This window comes from Durio zibethinus, chromosome 9 (genome assembly GCF_047325235.1).
Source record: "Durio zibethinus cultivar Kanyao isolate XHJ-2024 chromosome 9, ASM4732523v1, whole genome shotgun sequence".
NCBI lineage: Eukaryota > Viridiplantae > Streptophyta > Magnoliopsida > Malvales > Malvaceae > Durio > Durio zibethinus.
Genome location: NC_143170.1, coordinates 10,988,922 through 11,009,187, shown reverse-complemented (window position 1 = coordinate 11,009,187; position 20,266 = coordinate 10,988,922). Strand labels below are relative to the sequence as shown.

Sequence of the window (20,266 nt, the reverse complement as noted above, 5' to 3'; positions counted from 1 at the left end):
TTAAAAAATTTTAAAAAATTCCAAAAAAATAGTAAAACATGAAAAAATGAAAAATAAAAAAAAATAAAAAATAAAACATAGGAAAATCTAAAAACTAAAAAATTATACAGGGCCACTCTTTACTTTTCATTTTTATATATTGATAATTTTCAAAAGTTTTTCAGTTTTCAAAATTTTTAAAATCTCTTTTTTTTTTTTAATTTTTGAGAATTTTACAAAACTTTTTCCGTTTGTTTAATTTTTAGGATTTTTTAAAAATATTTTAGATTGTTTTTTAAAATTTTTTAAATTTTAAAATATTTTTAGTTTTTATATTTTCAAAATTTCTTTTTTGGTTTTTTTAATATTTTTTACTTTTTTTCGAAAATTTTAAAATATTTCATATTTTTAAGAAATTTTCAAAATGTTTACTTTTTTTTTAATATTTTAGTATTTTGATTTTTTTTAATTTTTCTTATTTTCTTTCTTTTTTAATTTTTTGTAATTTTTTTAAAAAGTCAGATTTTTTTGAAATTTTTTTGATTTTTTTTTATTTTTAGAGATTTGTAAGATTTTTTAAATTTTTTAAAATTTTTCAAGAAATTATTTTGAATTTTTTGGATTTTTAAAAATTCTTCAAACTTTTTTTTTCTAAATTTTTAATTTTTTAAAGAAATTTTCTGATTTTTTTTTTTTTTGAAGTTTTCTTCTATGGTAACATGGCAAGGATAATGTGAAGATTACTAAAGTTTTTTTTTTTTTTTTGCTCGAAGGAAGACAATTCCTATTACATAAAAAGGGAAAGAGGGTGGCTTGGCTCGAATCAAAACTCTAATACTTTCCTTAAAGCTTGTTTGCCACTAAACCAAGAAGTGGGAGACAAGATCACTAAAATTTTTAACACATGATAAGATTTTTTGGGGTAATGATGTCATGTCCGCAGTTTGATTAATAAACTTATTTAAAGTATCAAAATATATGATAGAATAAAAATTTAAGTATTTAATTACAAATTTTATTTTATTTTTAAATATCAAAACTAACAAAAAAAATATATAATACAAAAACTATTTTTATATTTAACTTTTCTTTTCTGAGAGTACTTTTTTTTCCACTTTGCTTCACTTTGATTCACGTGTCTCAATTATCGATTAGTCTTAGAGAAAATATTGTTCACATTATTTTACTATCAAATACAAATGACAAATATCCTGTGTTTCATAGATTCATTTTATTTTATTTTTGGTTAATTGAAATGTCGTTTATCTAAAAAGTAAATAGGAGTTTCAGAAGTTTTGCGGACTTTAAAAGAGATTTTCTTTCAGTTACAGGAAATGATTGATAGATGAATGTAATGCAGCAGGTTACCAAAATATGGCCAAAGTCTAAAGTAATGCTTTTTTGATCTGAGCGTGAGCATGGTACACATTTTTCATACCACCATCAGACCACCCACAACAAAAGCAACAATTGGATAAAAGGCCCTTCCCCTTCAGTGAAGTGTCAAAAGTTAATACCAGTAATGGTTAACAAAGTGCACGTTACTAGGAAGCCTTTAGGGAAGTACTCAAAATCATTAATTATAAGATTTGACATTTTTCAATGCTGATTAATTGCCGCACGAAACATACGTAGCAGCAAGTTTGTTGAGCACCTTCAATTCTCACCGCCGCCATCATCCTCTTCATACTCGACATCTTCATCAGCTGTTGCATCCTGGTACTGCTGATACTCGGCAACAAGGTCATTCATGTTACTTTCTGCTTCGGTAAACTCCATCTCATCCATTCCTTCTCCAGTATACCAATGCAAGAAGGCCTTCCTCCTAAACATGGCCGTGAACTGCTCGCTAACTCTCCGGAACATCTCCTGTATTGAAGTTGAATTCCCAATGAAAGTTGAAGCCATAGAGAGCCCTTCCGGAGGGATGTCACATACACTGGATTTCACATTGTTTGGAATCCACTCAACAAAGTAGGAAGAATTTTTGTTTTGCACATTCAAAATTTGCTCATCAACTTCTTTTGTGCTCATTTTGCCTCTATACAAGGCTGATGCTGTAAGGTAACGACCATGGCGTGGATCAGCTGCACACATCATGTTCTTGGCATCCCACATTTGTTGTGTCAGCTCAGGAACCGTGAGTGCACGGTATTGCTGCGATCCTCTAGATGTTAATGGAGCAAACCCCACCATGAAAAAGTGAAGTCTTGGGAAGGGGATCAAGTTCACTGCTAGCTTTCTAAGGTCAGAGTTAAGCTGACCGGGGAATCTCAAGCAGCAGGTTACACCACTCATTGTTGCAGAGATCAGATGGTTCAAGTCTCCGACTGAAACAAGATGAGGAAAAAGGAAATAAAATATCTATCAGATGGAGTACCTGGCAAGCGTTGTAGTTGTACATAAATTTGTTTGGGATGCTATCTTGAATATGACCGACCAAACTTTAGAGAAACATAATTTAAATGCTTTAAGATTGCAGCTGAGTATTTGGCTCACCGATTGGTGCAAGCATCCGCAATCTTAAGATGTAATAATTTGCAATAATTCAACTTACAACTTGGGGTACTGAGCCTTAGAGTCCTAAGGCAGATATCATAGAGTGCTTCATTGTCGAGAACCATACACTCATCAGCATTTTCCACCAGCTGATGGACAGAAAGAGTAGCATTGTAAGGTTCTACCACTGTGTCTGACACCTTTGGAGATGGGAAGACAGAAAATGTAAGCATCATGCGATCTGGATATTCTTCTCTTATCTTTGAAATAAGCAGAGTCCCCATTCCAGACCCTGTTCCTCCTCCAAGTGAATGACATACTTGAAACCCTGCATCAAAAATGGAAAAGTGTCGTGTTTGTGTCCCCGAAATAAGCAAATGGCTAAAGGATAATATGAAATCGCACAATATTAAAAAAATATAACTATTACTATAATAATATCATCCATTCTTGTTTTTTAATTAATGAGAGTTATTTAAATGCTAGTTTCTTTTAGAATGACTTTTTTATTTTATTTTATATTTGAGACTATAATATTTAAACTCTTATTACTGAAATTAAAAGTTCAGTGTTTTTTGATGCAGTTGTTGGTTCTTTTAAAATGACTTTGAGAACCTAACAAAATACCTTGTAGGCAGTCACAATTCTCGGCCTCCTTCCTAACAACATCAAGAACTGAATCAATAAGCTCAGCTCCCTCAGTGTAATGCCCCTTAGCCCAATTGTTTCCAGCCCCAGACTGGCCGAAAACGAAGTTATCAGGCCGGAAAATCTGCCCAAACGGGCCAGTCCGGATACTGTCCATGGTGCCAGGTTCGAGATCCATGAGAACGGCCCGTGGGACATACCGGCTACCACTGGCCTCATTGTAGTATACATTGATTCTTTCTAGCTGCAACTCTGAATTTCCAGTGTACCCACCAGTTGGATCAATCCCATGTTCACCACAAACAACTTCCCAAAACTTTGATCCAATTTGATTCCCACATTGCCCTCCTTGAATGTGTAGAATTTCACGCATTTTGACTAGTATGATGGATACTTCCCAGTAGCAAAATGGTAATAAAAATGTAACTAGAACTCTCCTTTTAAGGGCTTGGAAGAGAAAAGGGCTGTGCTAGCTATTTATACCATGACATTTCAACTTTCAGAGTATGTGATTAAGGAGATTTCAATTGTAAATGAAGGGTTAAGATTGGGTTTGGGAATGATGATCCAACGGCTAAGGGGTGTCCGACCGGTGAAAGAGAAAGTATGTCTATTAGTGAGATGGCTTGGTTTGAGCATTGGGAAAAGTTGCCATTTGGACTTTGTTTAATTTAGCATAGCCGGCTATTTAGCAGTAAGGACTCTTTTCATTTGTTATTAGTTAATTAATTTGCACTTTCACGTGGAGAAAGGGTCAAGAAGGTAGAAACACATAGTGACGCATCAAGTCTCAAACTAAACTTATCTTCTAAATTTTCTTTCGGGTTGTAATTGGGGAAAAGATCCTATAAGTTTTTACATTTTAGTATATTTGGTTCATGAATTTTTAAATTTTAATAGAGAAAATTATTTTGAAAAAAAAAATGATATTGAAAGAAAATGAGTAATTTTTGAGATTTGTTGATCTTAATTAAGATATATCAGATTTTTGTATTTAATTAGAGGAATGTAAAATTACATAATGAAATCTTTTCTTATATTATCCATAATTACATGTGAATAATACATAATTGTCATAAAAATATGAAAATAATGCATGACATATAACTATATTTCAATTACTTATTATTTATTTAATATGTTAAATTATTTATTTAGGGTGTAAATAATTTATCTAATATTTATTTGAAATTAATAAAAATTAGAAATTACTAAAATTATTTATATATATCAAATAATACTTGTGCAAATAAATATTTTCAAAATATTTGTATATTTATTTTGTTCAATTGCATGAAACCTAATATATTTTCAACAAAAACTATGGTTTTAGTCTTAAAAATATTAATTTTGTTGAAACTTGTAATTCTAAGAGATAATATTTTTCATAATATAATTTTTACAAAGATTATATTTTTAGTTTTAAAAATATTGTCTTTGTTGAAAATAAACAACAAAGATAACGTTTCTCATCTCAAAACATTGTCTACGTTGAAACTATAGATACTTGAAAAAACCATACATACATTCGTCTCTAACCATTAGCCGTAGTCTTTAACTTTTCTCTTCACTCTTTCATCAATTTCTTCTCAACTTAACTACCCTTTATTTTTCTTTGAGTCTGCTGCTCTCTTGCTTTGCTCCTTACAGAAAATCTGGAAAAAAAAAACCCAAAACCAGATACCTTATCAATTGTCAATTACTCTATTCACTTTGACAATGCAATGACCATTCAAATCCACTTAAATGCCATCATAGTCATATCCCTTTACTCACAAAACTCACAAGTTTCCACTTCTTTTTTTGTAATAAATAAACAATAGAACACACACTTCCAATCTTGTCTCTGCTTTATTTGATGGCTGTATTTTTCTTTTAAATTGAGTTTTTTTTTTTTTTTTTCTTTTTGGATGAGAACGTAAATGGGTTCCTTAGAAAGTGTGATTTAATTGAAAACATACGGTAGTAAAAACGAAAGAAACCCATTTTGAGTTCAACGAGATAGAGATTTTTTTTTCTCATAAAGAGCTAGATTATCTCCGATGGATTTGTACAATAGTTATTTTTCTATTCTTTGTAGTGTTCTTTAAGATGTTTTACTCGGTTCGGGAATGGACAAATTCAAGATTCCTTTTTGGATGATAAAGATTTTGTATTTGGATAATTGAAGTACTTAAAAGAGATGGGTGAATTATATTTTGGTGAAGACATCATATTGGAACCATGTAAGCTTTTAATGAACGGAGAAAGACCTTAATGGAAGCAAAAACTATTTCAAAATAAACAAGGGGAAAGATGACTTTTTTTAATAAAAAAAATGTAGTATAAAATTTAATGACTACGGCTCTTATGGCAAACGTTGTCTAATGACCTAGCAAAATTTTTTTCATATCTAGTAAAGATCATGTTTTAATCTTAAAAATGTTATCTTTATTGTTTTTTTTAAAAATAATATTTTTCATATTTTCAACAAATATCGCATTTTTATTTTAAAAGTGTCATCTTTGTTGAATTCCGAAAAATAATTTTTTCTCATATTTTTAACAAAAAATTATGTTTTTATTTTAAAAACTTTGTCTTTATTAAATTTTGAAAATTAAAAAAAAACATATAAAATAACTACATTTCTAAGGTAAATATTGATGTCTATGTAGTCTAAAAATACAATTAAAAGAGGGCAAATGAGGCAAAATTTTTGCTTATCCTGTAGAATCTAAAACAATTCAGGGAAGGAGAGTTTTTGGTTCCTCGTACTTTTTCCCTTTTTGATTCTGATAAAAATCTTAAAAAATCTCAAAAATTATATTCTGCAAACCAGACTAATGAATCAAATTACTTAAAGTAAGATTTCAACCAAGAATCTTACTTTCCCTCGAACTAAACATCCCATTTTAATCAAGGGTGGTTAATATGCTTTTACTTAAATTTAGAGTTAATATTTGTTTAAATAATTTCAAAAAAAAATTATTTAACATATGCTCAATTTTAAATTATTAAAATTTGAATAATAAATTTAGATGAAAATGTATTACTCACCTACATAAAATAGTAGAAACTTTGAGTACTTTGTAAGTAGTGGAGATTGGAAACGATCTTTTTCTTGATGATTAGAGGTGGAAAAATCATATTGAATTCAAACAATCATATGGATATATTTGAGATTGAATATGATCTAATCCAGATTGACCAAATAAAATTAAAGATTTAAATATGACATTAGAAAAAAATTAAACATAATTATTAGAGATCACAAAAATTAATTGAACTTGAAAAACAGTTTAGATCAATTCAAAATCAAACTTGATCATATCCAGATTGATTGAAAAAAGAAAAAGTCAAATATGCAACCCAAACTTGGAAATTTTGAACTTGAAATAATTTGAACTGAAAAAGATTCGAACCTTAATATAGTTTGAACCTAAAATGATTTGGTTTCAAAGTTTTTGAACCCTAAATGGCTTGAATACTAGATCTATTCAATCCAAAACACATAAAACCTTTGAAATTTTAATCCGAAAAGAGTCAAATTATAATGAATCCGAGATTGATCAAACCCAAAAGGACCAATTTGAAATGGATTCAATTTAAATTGACCTGAATCATAAATAATCTAAACCTCCAATACAGCTCACACCTAAAGTAGTACAAAATTGGAATGGTATAAAACATTTGTACATATGGAACCTAAACCTAAGATAATCTAAATTTGAAGACCAATAGATCAAAATTTACCAAATTGTTACCTCTGAAAGTGGCCTAAGGTGATAGTGGTTCAAAGTTTTTTTTTTTTTTTTTTAAAGAGAATAGACTTATAGAGTTTGATGGTATAAAATAATGCAATAAGGAGTGATAAATAAAAATTCACTCTACAAATAATAAAAATCTTGGTTTGATTGTTGTTTTTGTTACTTATTATTTTTCTTTAGAAAGTAAAAATAAAAATAAATAAAAATGTAATTTTTCTAAATAATAAAATATATGATCTTTAAAGATGGATCGGATGATGTAGTAGGGTGTACATTAACACACTAAAAGATTGGAAAACAAGAAACTTTGAAGGAAAATTTTCATTGGGACACCTTTAAAATTTTTCTTCGAACACTATTTTTATTTATAAATTTGATAAATTTGTTGATAATTTTTTAAATATATTATAAGTGGACATCCTTGAAAAAATCTTGAATCCACCATTGATAATCATATTACTTCTATTTAGACAAAATTATGTTATAGTTGATCTTACCATATTTTAGTTATTTCTCCAATTTTAATTGATCATAATTTTTCTTTTGATCTTTTGCTTATGCTATCTAACAACTTTTAACATTTGCTTTCCAATTTATAGAAAAAAAAAAAAGAAACTTTATAAAAAAAGTAAATAACAACAAATAAATACTAATGAGATCTTTTCATAAATAGATTAATGGTTAATGAATTGGTTTCGTCAATGAAAAATATAATCAATGACTAGATTTTATTGTATCCATGAAATTATTGTTTGAAATCCTTTTGGATGCCAACTAAATAATCGGTGCGGATTGAATAAAATCTTAAAAATTGACATTGATGCACATACATTATAACCTTTAATCTTTTCAGTTTTCCATTATTATGTTCTAACATAAACTAATGGTTGAATGCTAAATTTAGTCCCCAAGTTTTAGGAGTTATTCAATTTAGGACTTAACCTTTTAATTTTAATAAATTAGTACCCAATGTATTCAAGATCTAACAATGTAGTACTCCAATGGATGAAATATGGGATTTATGAGACATGGGTTGTTAGTTGTGCCAATTGGCTATTTTACTTATCAAATAATACAAACAATATTCCACGTAAGATGCTTACATTAAAAGGAAAAGTAATTCAAAACCATATGATAAATTAAATTAAAAGTTAAATAAAAACCCATAAATTTTCTTTGATGAAAAGTGAAAACTCATTTACCCCAAAAAACCTTCTCCATATTAATTTTCTTGTTTAAAGCTCATGGTTTCCTTTAAATTTTGGGTTTAAAGTTTTGAAATAGAGGGTTTTTTCAAGCTTTGGGTTTCTTTCAAACTAATTTTGGATTTACTTTAAAAAGAATGGGTTTCTTCAAAACAATGAGCGACTTAATTGGTTTTTTAATGTATTTTTTAATTTGCTTCTATGTCTACGTATTTTCTAATTTTTTTTTGATTGTATGGATTTTACAATACAAACAGTGATGGATTTGTTGATTTTCAATCATATAAGCTAATTACATTAAGCTATTGAATGGAATGGTGTTATGAAAGAGCACCCATATTTTGTCTCCACAATATAAAGGCACCTATGAGGACTTCATGGACTACCAATATTCCTCGTAGAAGATTTTACAGATGTCCATAATACCAAGTAATTTTTTTGTTAAAAAGAATATAATTTTGTTTTAAAATGTTGAATATTGATTGATATAGTATATTTATAAATTTGTTTACGTAGGTCGCTGTCTTTGGATTTCATGCATGGTATAACTTAAAATTTTGTGATAGAGTAAAAGAGATTATTATGGAATTAAAAAGAAAAAAAAATTGCTCTATCGTGAAGTAAACAATTTGAAGAATAGGGTGTCATATTTAAAGGAAAATATTATGAAACATGTTCAAGCAGACGTGATTGAAAAACATTTCCAACTAAAGAGTAAAACTCAAATTGCTAAAACAGTGTAGTGTCAGCTAAATAAGATGGAGATGCATTTATTTGAAAATTGATATTGTTTTATGTCATTATCATTGTATTTATATTTATCTTTTTTTGGAATTACTAAAAAAATGATAGGAGACAATGCATATTTAATGTATTACCTTAACATGCTGTATTGATTGTTATTTAATGCCTTAATTTAATATAAAGTTATGGATGAAATTATGAGATTTGGATGGAAAATGAGTTTATGTATGAATTGTTATCCAAAAAATTGTTGAAAAAATACATTCATGTAATTTAAACCTGAACATTAAACATATACACACATACACACACACATATATAAATTATATATAAAAAAAAAACTCATTTAAAAGTTGAGATACTTATTTTGTATAAGGGTTTTATTTATTACTTTAAAATAGTATAGACAAACAATACCATATAGAATAATCATCCACAAAAAAGAGTTTGGAGTTGCCTTTTATACAATAACCAAGACAAAGACATTTAATGTTAAACCCAAAACTTAAAACATCACCATTAAAAGATTACATCATTTTTTTTGCCTTTTTTTTAGAACTTGTATTTTGACTTTTTTGAATAGAAATCGAATTAATAACTATTCTTTTTCTTGCTAAAATTGCCCTCTTCCTAACATTTGCCTTTGATAATGGACTTCTTATCCCATCATCCATGCTATACAACCTTCTATTAGCATCTGCAAAAGATCTATCACTAGATGTTGGTGCATTTGAAAGTTGTAGTTGTGCATTTGCATTCTTTCTTACATCAAACAATAGACCTAGTAGCAACATGTGGAGAGGTAGAGGCTTGAACAAAAACTAAAACAAAGGTTGACACAAGGGCTTAAACAGAGGCTAGAATAGAGACTAAAACAAAAGCTAAAGCAGATCTGCTACCAGACGTAAAAATAAAGGCTAAAGAAAATTCGTTACCTTGGAGTGAAGCTGATATAGATGTAGAAAAAAAAGCTAAACTTGAAATGGTACACAAGCCAAAATAAAAGCTTTTATTGAAAATTTACAAAAGTAAAAGCAGATACAAAAAATGAAGCAGAAGCTTGGTTAAAGTTAATTTCTCTAGACATTTCTCTTTTAAATGCTTGTTGTCATTGAGATAATGTAAATATAGATGGTTAGTGACTAATATAAAGACAAAGAAATTTATTTTGTTGTTAAGATTAAGGTGATATAAAATTACCTTATTACCTTTGAAAGGACAAACTTTCTTGTTGTATTTTTTTTATGACATAAATGACATTTCATAAGCATACCCTTTATTGACAAATTTTATTAATTCTTGATAGATTTCGTAGGCTCATTAGGACCTTTTCTTCTACATATTTTAGGCCTTTTTGGCATATTTCTAAACAAAGGTATCAAGACTGGTTCTTTTATTTATGATTTAGGCAAATACTTTTTACTATGTATAGACTACAATGCATTACCATAAGCCAACAAATAAATGTCCTTATGGAACCAATTATATAAATAGTGCTTTACATTTCCTTTGATATTTATGATTGCACAGATGGCATGAGCATTTGGGATACCATAAAGATAAAAACTTCTACAATTACATGATTTTTTATCCAAATGCACAATGAACCTATCATCACCCAAGTCAATTTAATGCCCAACATTTCCATTAAATCTAACAAAACATTAAGAAGAAAAAATGAAAATTTTTTCAATTACTTTCAAAATATTATGACCAATGATACATTTCCACTTACTACATTTTGTCTCTTTCTAACTATCTAGAACATTAGATTTCTCTTAATATCTTCAAATAATGAGATTTTTTGTTTATTTTTTGCTTTCAATAAAGTCCCATTGAATGCCTCATAGAGGTTGTTTTCTACCAATTCACTATGTTATTGGTCATAAAAAAAGCTTTATACCATTTTTTAGGTGGAACTTTAACTATGTCCTTACCTGCCTTAGTGTTCTTGTTAGATAATTTCTTAAAGTTATCTTCAAAAATGCTAATTGTGAAAGATTTAGCAATCTTCTAAAACCATTGCTTCATTTTTTCACCTTTATAAGGTCTTTTCTTATACCAATTCATATAAACATGTTGAGCACTATATCTATACTCAACATCTAGTAGTTACTCATCAATTGCATTGACTAAACCCTACATTGTACAAGCAATATAAAAATTCATTAACATTTAATTGACTATTTAATATAAATGTAACAAATGAAACAACTATTAAGAAAAATGTAAATTGATTTACCTTTTGTTAGTCTATCACAATTGGTCATCCTATTCCATTTTTTATATTAATATTTAACTTCAAGAGATCAAGAAACCATCACCAAGAGGTTGCGCTCTACACTTCCCATAATGCCCAAGCAGATGGAAATTTTTTATTATTTTCATCTTTATCCATAGCACAGAATAATTCACCTTTAGTCAAGCTTTTTAGCTAATAGGCATCTAGTCCTAAAAAAAGTTTATAACCATTCTTTAGACCTTTTTTAAGTGAACTAAAACAAATATAATATCTTTCAAATACAATTAAAGAAGTTGGAATCTATCTATGCATTTACGTTTTCACTATACTGCCAAGATTGACATATTTGATTGCATTTGCACACTCTCACAAATGACTAAACTTTTCATTACAATTGTTAACAACCTTATCAACAACTTTTTTTTTTTTTTTTGCCCTTCTAATTATGCTAATATTGATCTTAACATTATAATCATATTTGATTGTTGTCCACACCTTTGCATTTTTAATAAAATGATCTTTCTTGAACTTTTCAAAGTACAATTCAACTAATAAAGATTGGGTTAGCCTTGGATTTTCAAACACCTTGTTACAATAATGCTTATCTTTATAAGTTTTCACTTGAAATGAATGTAACTTCTTATCATATGTTGCATAAATAACCCATACGTAATTTTTTGCAACACATTTAGCTTTGACTTGAGTGTTATTATTTTTAACCCAAAAAGTTACCCTATTTGTCTTAAGAGATAATAATAATACAACATAGTTTAAATTATTTAGAATTTTCAAATAACATACCTAATTAAATATAAGGGCTAACTACAAATGGATTGTACACTGAAAATTTAGTTTTCCTCCTAATTGCATCATCAACCATTTCTTCCTCATCATTTACAAGATTACCATATAGTTATTTGACTCATAGTATTCACTATGATATCCTTGTTCAAGATAATTATTCTTTCTAGCTCACTTTGTTCAACCTTAAATCTCTTACTCTCTTCTTGAACATTTATAGAAATTTTACGCCTTCATCCTTCTCTTGAATATTTATTGGAATGTTCACTCCATCACTCCCTTTTTGAGCATCAACCCTATTATTAGAAGTATTCTCAATTTGATCTGCCCTATCATCAGAAGCATCCCTAAAACTATATATTTCTTTAGTAATCACTACATCATTCACAACTTTTTCATTTTCTACCTCTTCACTCTGAGTAGGTGGTGGTAAACTTAAAACATTAGGGATTAAATCATATGGGGCTCATCTATGCCATGATCAATATAATATCGACCAACCCATTGTTTATCTTAATCCCTATTATATCAAGAATGCTCTCATCATCCCAAACTAACCTGAACCTATCTCCAAGTGGTCTATCAAGCTTTAAATAAAACATCCTTCTAATATTGATAAAACTAGCTTCTTCACATGTTTTTAATAACTCATAAAACTAAATTTATCAAGGTCAAATGTAAGGTCATCAATAGTCTCATTTACATATTAAAGATTCTGACCAAATCCAACAAATTTTCCTTGATAAAGAAATCTTATCATCCCTAATTCAAAACTCATCCTTGTCAAAAATGAGAAAGCTTTGATCACTATTTGCTTGCTTACTTATATACTAATTAAAGATAAAAGTATATAATTTATGTTATTTATATACTAATTCTTATGTAATAATTAGGGTTAAAGTACTAAATCAATACATACACCTAAATTTCACATCCATTTTGCAATCACACAATAAGCACAAAATTTTCGCACCTATATTGCAAAGAGTAAAAGATTTATTTGATTTTGTTGTCAAAGAGTGAAAAATTTACCACCACCCTCCTCACCAAAACTTGTATGAGTCAAAATGATGACCTTGAAATGTCACGATTTGAGGTTCTTTCCATGTAAACAAAAATGAAGGGTGAATCAATCAAGAAAGGTATGGTTAGGGATTTTAGTTTATGGTGAATCATTTTGGTTGAATCGATCGGGAAAGATAAGGTTAGGGATTTCAATTTTTAGGGTGAATCAATTTTGGTTTAGGGTTGGTTCCAAGGTTGGTTCCTTTTGTATAGATTTAAGGTTGGGGGTTAATCAATTTTGGGTGAAAGAGATTTATTGTTGATAATTGATTTTATATGTTTTAAAGAAATTTATCAATTAAACAAAAACATAATTTCCATATTAGATAAAAATGAAATGTAAAAATAACCCATTTAGTGGTTCACGCGAAATTAACAGTGCATGTCTTACATATCCCAGATTTCATCCATTCTAGTACTATATTGTTAGACCTCAAATACATTGGGTACTAATTTATAAAAATTAAAAAGTGAGGTCCTAAATTAAGCAACCCTAAAACATTGGGATCAATAAAATTAAGATTAATAAAATTAAGATTAATAACTAAAAATTAAGATTAATAAAATTTAATAAGTAGATAAAAATATATAAACAATTAATTAAATTTGTTTTAATTGAACCACTAAATGTATGTCCAGATCTCTAATCTGATAATTGAAAGAAATTTTATCTATCTTTATAATGTGTTGACCATGAATAATTTTCCTATACACAAGATAGAAAAAAAAAAAAAAAAACCGTAATCTATGTCAACCCCCAAAACAGAAATAACATTAAAAAAAAAAAAAAAAAAACTTAATAGTCTTTCCTATTCCTTTACCCCCACCCCCACCCCCCCCCCCCCCAAAAAAAAAGAAATAATTTGACAGTTAATTTTTTTTCTGTTCAATCATATGCAAAAGCTTAGGCTAACTAGAAAAAGAATTAGCTCAAGTCACTGTCCTACAGAAACAACTAATAATTAAGCAATAATGAAAAATTTCCTGGTAACTTGAGAATTGGAATCATTTCATCATAATGACCAATGGGCTATACCATATATCCTCAAGGAAATAGAAAATATTGGACACCCAATAAGAAATGAATTAATGAATGAGGTAATTGGTAAAAAGTGAAGGAAAGATCCCAAAACTTTGACACTGTAAATTTCTGATAGTACATGAGAATATATGGAAGCAAGCATGTAACAAACCCCACATGCATATCCATCACGTAAAAGGACAACTATGATACATCATATTCCCTTGGATATTAGCCTTCAAAACAAACTATACATACAACATTTCCAAGCACAATTTTGTGTCTATGTGTTGTTTCTATTTATGTCTGAATGCACGCATATGTGCAATGGTCAATACAACTTTGCATACACAAGGTCTACATATTACAAATATTTTGTCGTAGGTTTACATGTTTTAAAATCAACGTATTATCTAAAACGTCAAAAATATATATTTATGATACCTTTTTCAAGTCCAAATTTAAAAAAAAAAAATTACGAGTAATTAATGAAAGTCAAAATTCAACCTAAAATTTTTTAAGTTTTGTATTAAATCAAAATTGCACATGATATATGAAAAGAGGGGAGTAATAATTTAAAAGAATTGTCTTTAAGAATAGCGAAATGAATCCAATTAATTGGAAGAAAGATTAAAAAAATTAGAGACTTTCAATAACGGATCCAAGATTTTTTTGGAGTGCTTATTTGTAATATATATATATATATATATATATATAATTATCAACAGATTTTATTGATGTAAAAAATGTCCAAGAAAAATTTTCTTTTAAATTTCCTTTTATTTTTCAATGTTTACTCATTGTGCCATTTGACTCATGAGATTTTTAAGGCAGAAATAATCTTATATGTATAGATGTATAGAAGTATGGTTATGCATGGATGTATAGATGTGTCATGTATGCATGAGAGAGAGAGAGAGAGAAGGGTGTGCATTGGCAGGAGAGAGGAAATATAGACAAAGAAAAGGGTAAGGGGGCAGAAGGAAGAGAGGGGCAGTTCGGATTGAGAATAAGTGCGAAAAGCACGAGACATGAGAAGAGAAGAACAATAAATTAGAGGGTGATGAGGCTTACAATAACCCTCATCGTCGTCACGTCGTTTTTCATTCGCAGAATTCCACGCTTCCCTTCCCTCCTGCCTGATTTCCTCTCTTTACTTTTTGCTTTTGTCCTCTCTCCTACACTTTCTCTCTCCCTCTCCGATCCGATCCTTCCCAGGCAGGCAGGCAGGCACTGCCTAGTCATTAGTCAACCTCATGTCTTCCCTCACTTTGTTCCATTTTAAACCATCACCAACTCATCTCTTTTTGCTCTTAAAGTCCTCAAAACTCAAAAACTACTCACCTCTCGCACCCTTTTCATCATTTACTATATCAATCCCTTCTATATATATCAACTCATCTCTACTACCTATGTTTTAAAAGTGGGGATTTCTTTTCTTTTTCCTTGAACCTCTTTTGCCTCATTCCTTTGCATGCTTCATTTCCCTTTTCTACAACTTCAGCACCATTTTCTCAACTCCATCATATCAACTCCGATTACCCTTCGCAGCAAGGTATGAGACTGAAAGTGAGTGCGTTAAAGCCCTTTTGCTTTGGCCATCCTTTTATAATTACAACCCTTTTGCATTAAAACTTTAAACCCTTAAAGATAATTAGTATTTTTGTTTCTAAGAGCAAGTGATCTTCTCCTAATTTAGTAGTTAGTACTGCTCACCAAGATGTGGATGATGGGTTACAACGACGGTGCTGAGTTCAACATGCCTGATTCCTTCAATGGCAGGAAACTTAGGCCTCTGATTCCAAGGCCAATGACTTCTGCATACAACTCTCCTTGTCTAAGCCGTATCAATGGCACCGAATTTTTTGCACTAAATCATCACCTAAGTACGTCGTTTTCTGATTTCCCTTTATATTCGACATTGAAAGTTTGTTTGTTTTCTGAATTTCGTCTTCTTCATGGCTATATGCATGGGTTTCATATCATTTTCCATTTTAAAAACAGCTATAGGAGATCAAAACAAGAGGGATTTCAATACCCAACCGGCTGTTGTCGTCAGCTCAAGGTGGAATCCAACGCCTGAGCAGTTAAGAACTCTTGAAGAACTTTATAGAAGAGGAACTCGAACCCCATCAGCAGACCAAATTCAGCAAATAACAGCACAGCTGCGCAAATATGGTAAGATAGAAGGAAAGAATGTGTTCTATTGGTTTCAAAACCACAAGGCAAGGGAACGGCAAAAACGTCGCCGGCAAATGGAATCAACTCAAGATGAGCACAGTCGAGACACCGATATCTTTGAAAGAAAAGATTCAGGTGTGAAAAACACATACATTAATCTTAATCTTTGTATTGCATATAAAATATATAAATATATGTGTATGTATATGTATATGAATTAATATATTGGCGAGGACTATGGAGAGATAATTAAATATTGTTTGATATGGATGTACTTTAGCTACACCAATTTGTTTTCTTTTGAGATATATTGGTTATGAGTTTTTTTTTTTTTGTTTTTTTTGCATTATTCTATTTGCTGCTTAGAGATGTTTAGTTTTCACCATTCCATTTGTTTGTTAGACAAATGTAAAGTAGCATTCTCTTTCGCTTTTCTTTTTCTCTACAGGAGGAGCAAATAGGACAGATTATGAAGTTGAACAGACCAAAAACTGGGCACTTCCTACAAACTGCAGTACACTAGCAGAGGTCTACATTTATCTATTGTTTTTTTTTTCTACTTTTCCTCTCTTCGTAACCATACACACACTATGAGACGTTTGATCCGGGAAAGTAAGATTTTTTGTTGAAATTTTATTTTTTATATTCTAAATTTTTTAGTTTGATTCATTAAGCTTGATTTTTGAAATTTTTTAAAATTTTCAAGAGTGTCCGAAAATAGAAAAAGTAGGGAAATAAAACCTCTCATAGATTTTATTAGATTCCAAAGAAAAAATGAAAATTTTTTCTTATTGACTCTCACTTAATCGTATATTAGATTACATGTAACATTATATCATATATTAGATTACATATGACATTATTTACCTTAAAAACGTAATAATTTTATATTTTACATTTTATAGTTTTAATAATGAAGTGGTTTTTCAAAAATTAAAAAAATGATTTTATTAAAAATATAATTTTTTTTTTAAATTCAATAGAGATGATGATTATAAAGATAAAAAATCACAATTTCTGTTAAAATTTTTAAAAAAATTATTTTTCAAAATTTTTTAATTTCAACAAAAATAATGTGTTATCAATGTGTTACATATTCACATATCATTTATTATAAATGTCACATATTATTTGTCATTAAAAATAATATAATAAAAAATTTTATTAAAAAATTTTACTTTATTCTAAATCATATACAAAAATTTTATATTTTTTAAATCAACAAAATAAAAAAATCATATATATTTTTTAAAAAATTATTTTACTCTAAAATAATTTTTTCTCAAAATCAAAGAAACACGATGGAAATAACCTGTAAGCTCCCCTTTCCGATCGTAATTACCTTTAAGCAATTAAGCTATAGCCCTAAAAAGATGATAGCATGCTACTAATTAGACAATGATAATCTCGAATGATTCCATGTATGTAAGATTCATTTTTTAGGTTTAGATTTAAAGTTTTACTATATTATACACGGAAGATATCCAAGAAAGCAAGAAAAGCCTTGTTTGTTGGGAAATGAAAAGGGTTTAAAAGCTGCATTCCCTCCTTTCTGTCGGGGGCTGCTGCTATGGAAGTAGCCTGGGTTTTTTGGGACCTGTGCTCGATACGCATTCATGGCATTTGGGCTAGGTATTGATTTGAGCACTCTCTTTAAAAATATTCTGAAGAATTTGGGCACCCTGACAGTGAAAAGACTTGGTGACCCAATTAGTACAATTTGTCATCCCACCAAGCCCTTGCCTTGGACCATTTGTCCTTTGATTTGAATGGAATGTAACTTAGGCTCATTGAAAAAAAAAAAAAAAAAAATAATAGGGGAGTGCCCAAACTTTTTATTTATTAATATGCATAATATCTATTTACATCCATGGGTTTTATTTTATAATATTTCAGGAATATGTTTCAATACAAACAGCAGCAAAAGCAGCAGTGGCAGAACGTAGAGCAGATGGATGGATCCAATTCGAGGAAGGGGAATTACAGCATAGAAGGAATTACTTTATGGAAAGGAATGGCACGTTGCAGAAGATGCTATTGTCTTACTCTTGCCCCCCTCCCACCTCCTCTACCACAGCAGCAGCGGCGGCTAGCACTGCCACCACTCGCACCCCAGCGCCAATACCAACAGCAATAAGAACAATGGACCCAAAGCAGCAGCTCACTAAGGCTCCTTATGATCTCAACATCTTTATAGCTCCCTGCAGTCAAAACATCAATATACTTGACCCTTTCAACACTGCCAGAAACCAAGACGATGGTCCTGTGGAATCTCAAACCCTACAGCTCTTCCCTCTTCGTAGCGGCGACGGTACCCATATCGCTAAGGCGAAAGAGAATGAGATATCAGCTGCAGCCATGACCGCCAACCTCACTCCTTGCCAGTTTTTTGAATTCCTTCCTTTGAAGAACTAAAAGAAAGAAACTTTTTTCACTAATTTGCTATCTATCTATGTATTAATTAAGTCAGAAGTTGGGAACTGTATTTATTGTTGTGATTTTATATTTCATGACCTAACAAAAGGTTGGCTCAATTGGTAAGGATTTTTCATTTAAACGTAAAAGTTTTGGATTCAATTAGTGATTTTTTATTAGAATGAACTTGAATGCATGACTTTTAATTATTATTTTTAGATTACAGATATAATAAATTTTATTTTATTTTAAAAAATTGAATAATTTATCTACTATTAAATTTTTCTTAAAAAAGAAAAAGGATGTTACATTTCGTGGAATGAGTGCATTGGGAAGCTGTAGGGACATGAAATAAGGGTTGCCTTAAAATGCATTTGGACCATGTTTTAGGATTTTGTCAATTAAGAAAACAAAACAACCATATTTAAGACAACATTACAAAGAGGAATTAATTGACAGAATAAGGCCTTGTTTGGGTTCCCCAATGAAGATACGTTTTAAGCATTGATGATGTTGAAATACAAGGGACCTGAAACTGGGAATTAGATTAGAAGACTGGTGTTGAAGTGACTAAGAATATGGGTTGGAGAGAGTTTTTGTTCTTTTGTTACATTTTTGGAGTACAACATGGTATCTGTTAGTAAAACTTTTCCACTATAATGACAAAGATAAATCAAAGAAAAGCCATGCATGAAGTTTCGTTTCTTTATTTATTTTAATTTAATTGGAAGGCTTTCATGATAATTTATAGTCAATGATTTAAATCGCAGTTGTGGTCACTTTTTGGTCGTGTCACATTTATCTCGATTGCGGATATAATGAAAATAATTATGATTATTACAATCATTGCAATCATTGTGGTCGTGATTTTTTTTAATTTTTACGTAATTTACTATAAAATATAATAATTATAATTATAAAATTATTACTTTATAATTTTTAAAATAATTTATGACTTTTAATTTTTTTACTTATAAATTAAAATAAATTTTTTCATATTTTGTAGTTATAATTCAGAATTAAATTGCATATTATAAATGCTTTTCATTATTATACCCATTAAATTCATGGACATAAATGTTATAAATACATATGACAGAAAAAATATATCTTATATGAAGTTAATTAAGACTATAATTAATTTAATTAGAAAAATAGTGATGAACATTTTAGATATTTTTATAACATATATTTATTGTGGGAAGATAATTAAAATTAACTTTTTGACCATGGATACATATACTTGACCAATAGATCAAAATTTCTAGTGCAACATATTAAATAACTAATTAACCAAAATAATATAATCGTGACAAACTAATCTTTATTAACTAATAAAAATATACAATTAACAATAACATTAGAATATTAAAATATTGCGATTTTAAGTTAACAAAGACAAATACTATGATTGGTTAGGTTGAACCCAAAACCACCAAACATTTCCTATATCCCTACATTCTTCAAAATTCATGATTAAACCTCTCTGAATCTTCATCTTTCTCCAAAAATCCATAACATCTCCCATGCTTGCTTTATCTTCTAACCTCTTCTAATTTTTAGCCACACTATCTCTCCATTCTTCTTTAACCCAAGCCATCAGCCACACTACTAGTGAACCCAAGCCCCTTATCTTTCCATTTTGGATGTTTTGTTTCTTCTCAACTCTCATGGTTTAAGGTGGTCATTGATTAACTTCAATAACATTTTCTTTGATCTT

The 20,266-nt window shown here is 29.4% G+C and overlaps 2 protein-coding genes across 2 annotated transcripts; one reads left to right on the top strand and one right to left on the bottom strand.

Annotated features, from left to right (window-relative positions):
• Nucleotides 1-1,398: 1,398 nt before the first annotated feature.
• LOC111311248 (tubulin beta chain-like) lies at nt 1,399-3,654 on the bottom strand. The gene is made up of 3 exons (XM_022910624.2): nt 3,106-3,654; nt 2,537-2,806; nt 1,399-2,309 (listed from the first exon to the last, which is right to left on the bottom strand). Exons 1-3 carry the CDS (start codon nt 3,497-3,499, stop codon nt 1,636-1,638), a joined length of 1,338 nt encoding a protein of 445 aa, XP_022766359.2. The 5' UTR covers nt 3,500-3,654; the 3' UTR covers nt 1,399-1,635.
• An 11,896-nt stretch (nt 3,655-15,550) lies between these two features.
• On the top strand, nt 15,551-18,694 carry LOC111317009 (WUSCHEL-related homeobox 1-like). Its single transcript, XM_022919297.2, has 4 exons — nt 15,551-15,836; nt 15,955-16,266; nt 16,583-16,659; nt 18,028-18,694. The coding sequence occupies exons 1-4, from the start codon at nt 15,671-15,673 to the stop codon at nt 18,544-18,546; spliced, it is 1,074 nt and encodes a 357-aa protein (XP_022775032.2). The 5' UTR covers nt 15,551-15,670; the 3' UTR covers nt 18,547-18,694.
• The last annotated feature ends 1,572 nt before the right edge of the window (nt 18,695-20,266 follow it).